Source organism: Pholcus phalangioides, unplaced genomic scaffold (assembly GCF_987345545.1).
Source record: "Pholcus phalangioides strain wild (caught in Gottingen) unplaced genomic scaffold, Ppha-v1.0 ptg000011l_1, whole genome shotgun sequence".
Taxonomy (NCBI): domain Eukaryota; kingdom Metazoa; phylum Arthropoda; class Arachnida; order Araneae; family Pholcidae; genus Pholcus; species Pholcus phalangioides.
The window spans coordinates 14,253,634-14,264,749 of record NW_028301604.1 but is presented as its reverse complement, the minus strand read 5'-3'; the positions used below and the strand labels follow the sequence as shown (position 1 = coordinate 14,264,749).

The 11,116-nt window shown below is 34.9% G+C and overlaps 1 protein-coding gene across 6 annotated transcripts in view; it reads left to right on the top strand.

Annotated features, from left to right (window-relative positions):
* Window positions 1-4,989: 4,989 nt before the first annotated feature.
* LOC149080092 (transcription factor 12-like) overlaps window positions 4,990-11,116 on the top strand; it is a 165,408-nt gene continuing 159,281 nt past the window's right edge. For 5 of the 6 annotated variants that reach the window (XM_089239080.1, XM_089239083.1, XM_089239082.1 and 2 more), the window contains exons 1-3: window positions 5,005-5,088; window positions 9,162-9,226; window positions 10,565-10,673. In XM_089239080.1, coding sequence (XP_089095206.1) covers window positions 5,007-5,088; window positions 9,162-9,226; window positions 10,565-10,673 — 256 coding nt within the window. In that variant the 5' untranslated portion in view covers window positions 5,005-5,006. Of the gene's footprint in view, window positions 5,089-9,161; window positions 9,227-10,564; window positions 10,674-11,116 lie in introns of all 6 variants that reach the window. The other variant, XM_089239081.1, reaches the window with a different exon arrangement.

The window sequence follows — 11,116 nt, the reverse complement described above, 5'->3', positions numbered from 1 at the left end:
ATTTTTGAAATTTATGACATCCATATTTTTATGGGCATCTTTTTATCAGCCACCTCGTTGGGCATTTTGCCTGTTGTGGCGTTGTATTTGTATAAACCACGTTGAGAGGGTGAAAATCACGAAAAACGCATGCAGGTTTCGACGTGACGCTGGAACGACAAAAAGTACAATAATAACTACAAAAATATTTATTTGATTAATTATTACAAGTGTTGTTGGAAGTGGCGGCCGCTGCCGTCATTGCGCAGTCTACAACGACGTAAAAATGATTCCCGGACGCTCTCAAATGTACCAGGTATGCTTTTAGTGTTTGCCGCAGCGACGACAATCCGCGCTATGAGATCCTCCGGTGTGTCGACAGGCGTCGCATAAACGAGTGATTTAAAGTGGCCCCATGGGAAAAAAGACCGTAAATCAGATGCATATCAGCGTATTCCTCGTTCGTGTGGTCAGCTATTACGATACTCATTGAAACAGACAACTAACTGCTGCACGTGTATGCTACCGCAATAGCGCTAATTTGCGTCGTCCGCAGCACGTGATCCTACCACAGCGCATGCGTTTCGCGACGCTGCTTACGTCAGATATGGTGAGTGAACATACGAATGCATTCAGCGATCAATTGACATCCACCTTTCGTCTCCTCTGGACTCATCAGCGGCCGCCACTTCCAACAACTCTTGTAATAATTAATCAAATAAATCCTTTTGTAGTTATTATTGTACTTTGTGTCGTTCCAGCGCGACGTAGAAACTTGCATGCGTTTTTCGCGATTTTCACCCTCTCAATGTGGTTTGCGACACCACGTTCCATTGCAATTTTTGTTCCCCTTGATGCCTACTAACCATAGGCGTACGCAGAAGTTTTTTGCAAAATGGGGGGGAGGGGTTCAATTTTTTTTTGCTTCTCAAGGAAGGGGATTTACGTTTTTACCTGCAAAATAACACTATAATCTCGGCTAATCCCCGTTTCGTACGCCAATGCCACTAAAAACCTTCTGAGTTTGTCGGTCCATTTTCATTAACATCGTTCTTTAGCTTATAAAAAAACACTGGCCTATAACTTGTCCACCTTTTGAAAGTGCTAAACTATGCTATGTATAAAATGGCGATAATAGAGAGTATGATTTTTCCTGGAACCTTTTTATTATCATGGAAATCTATCCATCTACTCTATATACGGGTTGTTTTACGAAAAGTTTCCGAAAGAGAATTTCGAAATTTCTGCAGTTCATTCCAGAACTGAAGTAAAATACGAAAAAATAATCAGCGAAATAAGAAAAAATTCCCGTTTTTCCCCTATTTCCCACCGATTAGCGATTTCAATGATGATGGTTAGCACATTTTGGCACATTCAGAAATTATCAGCGATAGGTGAGAAGTATATAAAAATATATATATATATTGTATATATATTACAAGGGGGAGTCAAAATGCGCTCTTGACCAGGGTGACCAAGCATCTAGTGGCGGCCCTGCCTATTTGTGTTCAAATTCGATCAGGAGGTGGGGGTTTGCTGAAAGAATTTATACTAAAGGGTGAATATTAAAAAAAAAAAAATTTTGAAGTTCTCAATGCTATAAATATCCAAGTTCTGCAAAACATCGCCTCTAAAATTCACGAATAAACATAAAACAATGTCGAAATAGGCATCTAATGGAAAGGAAAAATTCAGAAAAGGTATTTCACAAAAAAGTTTTAAAATAGGCAAAAAAAGGCACTTATGGCACTTTGCCTGAATTTCCGGGCTCAAATAAGTTTATTACGACATGTTTATATGATATGGTTATTCATATGACTCTCGTATTTTTCCGGTTGTTTCGACGATTTTATAAAAATGTCCCATTCTTAAGCGGAACAAGACGTCATTTTTGGATAAGTCGCCATCTGGTGGTAGTGTCAGCAATGTAAGCTTTGGCCTGAGTTAGGTATGGCTGTTCATGTGCAGTCCCGTTCAGCGCACACGAGCTCCTTTGAAGCGTAGTGGTCTAGTGCAGTGGTTCTCAACCTGGGGTCATATGGACCCCTTGCGGTCCTGGAATATTCTAGGGGGCGACGGGAGAAAATCAGAAGAAAGGTGATCCACGACAGGTGGTGAAGGGAGTCATAGAGAGCTGTGAAGAGAAATGCTTTAAAAGTGAAACCGAGTTGAAAAATATTACTACTTTCAGAATCCATCAGATCCGTCCATAGAACCAGGGGCATCTTAACCCTTGGGTCTATGTGGGCATGACCCGCTGTGTCTATAATGGAGGGAGGGGGACTGCACTATATGGGATCTGATACTATATGATTTTCATATGTAAGCTGTTACTTTCAGCTAAGTACGGAGGGCCGCCAAAGCAACAGTTGGAGTGTTAGGAGGATGGATTTATCGTGCAGGTTCGTTGGATCGTCCCGTATTTTACGCAGACCGTTTTTACCATATAATTTGACTCCTGGGAGAGATGATAATCCACCTTTTGAATTCGTGCCTAGCCAGGATTCCAGAAATTGATTTGATTTATTGCAATTTCATTCGTAATAAAAAAATAGAAAGTATCTCACTCTTAGATGAGGGTAGAGGGGGATCCTGGATAGGACAGGGGGCTACGAGAAAAAAATGTGATCCATGAGGGGCCATGAGCTGAAAAAGGTTAAGAAACACTGGTCTAGTGCGCTCATCAGATAAGTGAGAGGACGTGAGTTCGACTTTCCGCAAAAGAAGTTGAATTTTATTTGCTAGATTTATCTTCGCATTAGCGAGCTGTTGAAATCTTCATATACATAGCAAAGAGTGGCATCATCTTCGGATACTTATTTATCGGTTAAAAGGGATACAAAATCATGGTCAGAACTAGGTTAAATGCAACTTTGAAAATATTTCACGAAAACATTGAATAGCCATATGTGTTCATATACATTTACTGCATATACATACTGTTCATATACATACCCTGCTCAGCTTATACATACTGTCTTCGTTTTCCGTTTTTTTTCCCCAACAAAATTTAACCTATCGACGTATGAAAACTTTCTCCATCAACCCAAGCATGCAATGTTCAATCATGACTCGAAGAAAAAAAAAATAGATTCCATAAAATTCAAAGAAAACCATATTGTATTCAAATACTCCAAATTCAAAGACCACAACAGGATGAATGCCCAACGAGGTGGCTGAAAACAGATGCCCATAAAAAGTATGGAGGTCAAGTATATCAAAATATATGTGAGTACTATCAGGGCCGTCTCTATTCTAGAGAATAGAGGGGTAGAATAGAGACGGCCCTGGTACTATGGTGACCAGCATATGATCCGTATTCAAAGATGCTGATCCGAATTTTTATTATTCGCTGAAATCAAGGATCCAAATTATTTTCCCAACTTATAAATTAAATTATGATAGTTTTATGATTTTAAATGTGAGTATTCATCTCACACATATTAGTCTTTTTTTTCCTAAAATCCATCCATTTAAATCCACTGAGATTTACAGTAATGATTTTCACGCCATTGTCGATTTTTTGCCGATTCATTCACTGAGAAGAAATATATGTAACAAATAATACTCTATTTCTCCTCTAAGGATTCTCGCAATTGTCAACTTTTACTTACCTTCACCATAAGTTTTGGTGACAATCGGTAATTTCCTGTATTTTCTCATGTTTTTCTCGAGGAAATATGATCAGCTTCATTAGTACTCATTGTAAAATAAACTGTCCATATTTTCCCGAAAAAAAATACAAAAAAATTGAGATTCCAAATATGGAGAATACGGATAATCACTAATTGTCACTAAAAAAGATACCAAAGTAACTAATTACTCATAAATCACGAAAGAACCGCTAATGGTCGGAAAGTGACTATTGCCTAACCCACTGAGCTATAAGTAAGCTCAGTGGCCATAGCTCAGTGGCCTAACCATGGCCGGTTCGATTAGTAGAGTCAGCCGTGGCCTAAAGTAGTGGATTCAAATATATTCTATGAAAGAAAACGTTCAACATAACAAAAATGTGAGATGCACTGGCTTCTGCAACACCCAACACCCACGTCTTGAGCAGAGATTTTTTGCAGTAAAAAGGAAAAAACCCTCCCCCACTCCCGGAAGAAAGAAAATTATGAAAACCCAGCTTTTTTTTTTGATATATCGTCATAATTTTACCATAATTATAAACTGGAAAAATAATTTTTATCTCTGATGCAGTAAAGAGTAAAAATTCGTTTTCACTGGGAAAACGTGACACTTTCTTAAAAAGTAGAGATATTCAGAATCATATGAAAATACGGGTCATATGGTCATCTTATTGCAGACGGTTTTTCCTCACTGTTTAAATAAAATGAAATTTTATCACAAAAATTAGAACTTTGCCTGGTTTTAATTTATACAAAAAATTATAAAGCTTGTCAATTTTTTGTATAAATTAAAATGAAATTAGTAACTATTTTATAGAAACATAAAAATACCCACTTCAATTTCCTTCTGTAAAAATATTTTTTCTTCATAAAAATTGCCAAATATTGCCAAAAATAAGCAAAGTTGCAAACTCATGCTAAAATCTCAGAAAAGTCACCAATCGCGGTACCAATCCAAATTGCAGTGAATTAAAATAAAAAATATAACATATATGTAAGATGAATATTCTTATTTGCAGTCGTAATAAAATTTCAGAGTTAGAAAGATAATTTTATCCGTTGATTTGATGAATAAAATGAAAAAAAAGTCAAGTTGGCTTCGTTGAAAATACGTGAAAAACCGGGACATTTTTGTAAAAACAAGTCACAACAGTAAAAACAATGGAAAAAACCGGGACTGTTCAGTGCCGTCTGTATTCTACAAATAGAAGAGTGCATTGCCCTACGGTAGAATAGAGAAGACCCTGGACTGTAACGGGAAATACAGGAAATATGGTCACCATTATTTACTGATCTATATAAAATTCGAATACTTTTGAAAAACTATCATAGCGACGTCTACTGTTGAAACTTGAACTTTGGTTCATAGAGTATGTTTGTTGTATATGTATTATCATGGCGACAAATGATGATGAGCCAATGCATTTATACGAAGTTTTTCAAAATTGCTTCAATAAGATAGCAAATAAACAACAAGGTAAGTACAGTATAGTTCTGAGAACCGATCGGGATGGCAATAAACCATGAATGAACCTCGTTATAGAAATACCTCATGTTAAGTGTTGTGTATGATGGTCCCTCCATTGTTATTTGTGGGAACTCTTGTGTTTTCGATCCACCTTTCGGTTTGAAATACCTCAGCAAGAATATCGGTATAAAATTTTTTTCGATATTAGATGGCATGGCATGAACAAAACATTGAATTTTATGCATATTGTCGAGGCACTCAACTCCGGTTTCTACGATCAATTGTTTACTGTTCTTATTGGTGATTAGTTAAAAAAAGTTCTCTCTTGTTTGGCTTTTCTTCACCAATCGTGCGGTTGTATAAGCACAGATGGGTATTTTAACACATAACATCGCGATACGAGTACGTGACGAATATGCCATTCCGAAATGAAATAAGTTACTGAAACAGAAATTGTTTACATTTTATATATATCTGGATCTAAGACAGTACACTGGACAAATCCCATGCGCCATGGCGACTGAAAAATTGGTATTGGCGCATAAAATTTTCTTTGTGTAGTTACTTAATTGCAGGCTCAGAGCAGCACAAAATGTTTGGAATTTAGAGCAGCATATCTGCCAACATGAAAGAGGGTTACTACGGCCCTAAAAAAGTCAAAAGAAGCAATATTTTGGACCTTTTTCTCCAGTTGAACATTTTGTCGGCGCCTAAAAAATTTTGTAGCAATTTGTCCAGCCGTGGGTTAAGATATTTAAGAGAGCCATTATTCATGAATCCTCTAAGATTGAAAACTATAGCTCAACTATTTGTCAACTATGTTCTTGAAACCGATAAATATTTTTTCAAAAGCGATGTTCAATGAAATCAACTGGACTTATTTTGTGCATCGTGTTTGAACATAATTACATGGAGGTACCACCGAATCAATTTTATACAGTTGCATGGTTTTAAACTAGCAGGCTTGCAAATTGTTTGCTTGAAGAGGACAAAAAATGACATAAAGAAGATGGATTAGATGAATCAAATTCCATGATTAACTGGTTTTTGTTGACTATTTAATTCCTTTACATGCAATTGGCATGATCACAGGAGAAAATATGCATGTTCTTACAATGGTTTGTTTATAAGACTAATGTTGCAATGTTCAAACTGTTTTTGTTTAAGCTGTAGGAGAAAAATATTTTTTTGTATGGTTTTTTTAAATTAAAAAATATAGAATCATTCAAGTAAAATATACATAAAAATTATACAATATATTGATCAGCAAAAAATTTCAAGCATTGTGTGTGCTGCTGTATAACTTGTAGAAGATTCTTAGGTTTTGTATAAAAAAAACATATAACATGCCATGGTAAAAGATATTAAAAAATTCATTTATAAATCTCTTTCCCATTTTTTTTTTTTTTTTTTTTTGGTTACTATTGAAAAAAAGTAATTACATAAAACCAGGGATTGACAAATCCCATGAGTCAGGTTGCCATGGCTATTGAAAAATAGATATTAGCGCCTAAAATTTTTTGTTTGTGATTACTAGCTCAGGCAAACACCATGATTATGCATATGTGAGCCTGTATATTGCATTCATAAAACATACAATTTGTGTTTTGAAATGATGGGATCTGCATTTTAAACATTCATAAAGTAATCGTTTAATCATGGTTTGTGATTTTGGTTCAAAATTTTCACTTTATTTTAATGTCAAATATTTTTAATTCACGTTCATGCCTAATCGTAGATAGGTCTAATAGGTTTAGAGACCATAATAGCTCTAATGGTTTTCAAGGTTTTTACCTATCCCTTAATAAGTACTGTAATTTCCCGTAATAAAGCCACAGCTTATAGAGCTTTTAGAGTAAATTTTTAGCTCTTGCTGCTAATGTAAAACTGTATCCTATCCAATAACTTCTTATTCTGGCATTCTAATTTCAAGGGGATTTCAATGGATTTTTAATAACAGTTTTTTATTTCAGGATAATAATTAACCAATAATATTATAAAATTCTCAAAGAAAACAAAGTAATGTGAATGCATAAAATTGACTTTTATTCAAATTTTTGTATATTTTTTGCTTTTTTGATGAAAATTATGTAAAAAGCTGTGACGTTTCTATAGAAACTTTTTCCTTCAGCTATTTTTCTGGGTGCAGCTTGTTTACCAGAAATTACTGTGCATTTTCAAGTATGACAGGGTTTGAAACTGAAAGTTAACTGAAGTTATTTTTCAAAAGTTACAGTGGTATTTTCCTTTATAAGTCCTCTTATTCCTTTCATATACATAGGATTGAATTATTTTTTTCAAATGTTATGAAACTAGTTTTTAGTAAATATTGCTCATATATAATTTAAAATATTTTTGCCGTTAATACTACATTTGCATATGATAGTATAGTATGGGAGAAAACTATTTTTCATACATAATCGTGTATAAGTAGAGTTTGTTTAAAAAAATGTATGGGGGGGGGGGGGCTCAACTTGTACAGGACAGTTTTTGTCAAAAATACTATCTGCATTGGGTTTTGGTGGTCCTCAAGTATGGATGGGGAAAAAGGTTTGTCCACTTATACACGATATATGATATCTTTGAATCTTCCCAAGTATCGAGAATTGTGACATCTAGATAAGAATTCTAACATTTGTTTTGTAGATAGGCAAAATATCTTTGTACAGTTAATAATAGGAAACTTCATCAGCAGGATATCTTTAATTTTTAAAATTAATGTAGGCCTACTCTTTTTTTACTACCATATTTTTTATTAAAAAAATCTGAATTTGTTGATGTAAATTACATACCACGTGTATTATCTGCAGCTTCTTTTCTGAGAGGTTGAAATGAAAATAAATATTTGTAAAAAATAATTTTTTTAATTTATATAAGATGTATAGATAAGAGTAGAAAAATCAATATTTTTTTATGAAAGAATTACCAACAACCCTTTTCCATCCTTTAAGATTTCATTACCACTGAAATGAAACTTGCATAGGTGGATTTCACTGCTGAAGATTATATAAACGCATTCTTTCTCAAAGTAATAGAATTCACATTTGTGGATTTTATGCCACAGAGCATTATACGCAGGAAAATACGGTATTCAATGACTGATATTTCAAACATAGAAAGTGAATACATAGAGAATAAAATGATAGATAAAATTTATTTACTTTTCCTTTCTAATATGGCTGACTGTCACTGCGCATATGCTCATAGAGGATTTCAAGGTAATGTGTGCAAGATGGTCTGCACACCTTCAGGCCTTACCTCATCGCAGTGTTTTAAAATAAGGGAAAATAGTCTCAAGCAAATATCGCCGTGCTGGTTCATCAAGCTTACGGCAGCAGCTGGTGGTTGTCTTCTAAACATACTGCAACCAGGTGCAAACTGGGCGGGGGAGAAAGCCCCTTCGAAGAGCCAAATAGTATCGGAAAAATTTGTCTGTCCCCATATATAAAATCTACTAAACCTACATAATAAGTTACCCCCCCCCCACACACACACACACACACACATTGCATTAAATCTGCTCTTGCCTGTGACAGCCATCATCTGCATACTCACAGTGTTTATCATGTTCAAGGCTTTTCTTGATCAACCAAGTCACTGAACCTATCGTCAGTCTTATATATTCAGATTGCAGATGCAGTTATCATGGAAAATGACAGAACTAGCCTCTCGCTCAGTTGCAGAGCTTATTGTGGAATCTGCCTTTAGGAAATGTAAGAAAATTTTTTGAGATCACAATACACTGAGTCTCCCTGGAACACTGGTTGTTGAAAAACTTGAGTTCTTACCGGGGGAAGTATACTGTGAGGTGAGTGAAAATAATTTTCCCTTTCAGTAAATTTGAGTTGTTGACATGTTATAGTGCTTCTGTGAAATACATTTTTCCCCAATGTCTCCCCCACCCCAACTCGCTAAACCATAGGATTCCATTATGTAGATTGTAACACTTTCCCCGGCGTTTGTCATCATACTTGAAATGACTAGGGTGTGCAATTTTTTTTTAAGATTATGAAAGTATATAACTAAAAAAAATGGGGGAAAAACTGATTGGCTTGATTGTTTTGTCTTTTATTTTTCTTCAGATAAATCAAGAGATATGACATATCCAATGAGCTATACAACCCCAGCAGGTGATGGTCTTGGCCAGGTAAGAACCAATTATGCAAAAACAATAACAGTGCATGGCACTTAATGTGATCACATTGGGATTCTGGGTTTCTGATGAAATATCAGATTGATAAATATATTCAAAAGAAATCTGAAAGCAAATACGATGACCAAACATCCTGTTTAGTTAAAGTTTAGAACGTTTAGTTAAACAGGACTATGAGAAAGGGACAGCTCCATTTTTATTTCCCACATAACTGGTTGCGAAATATCCAATCGTGACTTTTTTTCGAGTTTTTCTAAAACAGGATCTCCCCCCCTAAAGCTAAAATCATTTTTTTTAAACTAAGATTTTGTGAGGAGTGAGAGAGAACTGTCTGATGTGAATCAAGAGAGAGAATTACCATACTTTTTAATGTACAGTACATTCCATAAATCCCCTGAGAAAATTTTCCAGGTGTATAAATTGTGAATCTGGACGCCAACTGAGAGAAACTGAGCAAGAAATGGAATGATGGGGGCTTTTTCCATAAATCCCCTGAGAAAATTTTCCAGGTGTATAAATTGTGAATCTGGACGCCAACTGAGAGAAACTGAGCAAGAAATGGAATGATGGGGGCTTTTTAATACCTTTGCATTTTACTCTATTATGAGAAGTTCATTGAGAAAGCAGCTTCACACATACAGAGATCATTGCAAATGCTGTAATCTGATTAGAACATTGTGAACCGAGTACGGAAATGTTTGTCAACAAGAGAGGTCCAATATTTTACAGTACTTAAAAGATTGGAAATGTTCCTCTTATTTTTCTCAATGAAATATGGTAATTTTATTTGAATGTTTTTTTCTCAAATATTTGTTTGCTGTGATTTGCAGCATCCCTTTATTTCTCCATGTTTCATCCATTTTTGCAGTAATTAGCAAATTTGTCAGAAATTACATCTTTTGGCTACAATCACTAGCATCCTGTATATTTAGAATCATAATTTCCTATATTTTCCTTGATGAGGTATGGTGAACCTAAGTATTACAATTTTTATTTAAACCCATATGGATATTAGTAATATAAATTACAACAATTGAATTATTTTTCATTCAGTTGGAATCAAATTATCAAGTCTACCACCAGACCACCATGCTATCGTCGCAAACGGTAGGTTAAACGCTGGATTAAAGCATGGGAAAATGTGTTTAATTTGCAGATACAATGAAGTAGTTCCTTCCTTGCACTGCACCTCATTATAATTCATGTTTGGATACTTTGTGTCTTTTATTAGAACTGCAGTTAAAAATTTAACATTAGAACCTCAATATCTTTCAATGTTGCATTTCATTTACTTTGCTTGAATTATTTAGCTTATTGTACATCTTATAATAGGAATGTTTAAGTCCATTTCCTGGGGCCGAATTACTTCCTGTTGGTGATACATATTTCCAATATCCAGGAACTGTACCACAGAGATTACAACCTGGAGAGACCATGCGAGGTAAGCATATTTTAAAGTTCTGAAAATATCTGAGTTGAAATGTTGTATGGGTTTCTTACATTTTGGAAAATAAACTAATACATAATTCCCAATTACTGTATTCCAGTGCATAATCCAGCAAGCCAAAAAAGTTGAGGGGCACCATTCTTTTGATTAGAAATAGTTGGTGGTTTATGGTGATTCTGATAAAACTGCATTTTAATATCAACTTTTGATATCATTCAATTTAATAACTTTATCTTCATTAAATCCTACTTATATACCACCTTCCGGAGTTGGCGCGATATTTACTTACCGTTTATGGTTTTTACTGGTATTTACTATGGTTTTTACCATCTTCAGAGGGGGGGAGGGAAACAATGTTTCTGCCATTATTTACAAAATTTATCTACTCGTTGCAATCCATGTAAATTTTCAAGCCATCCTGACCAGTAGTTCTTATT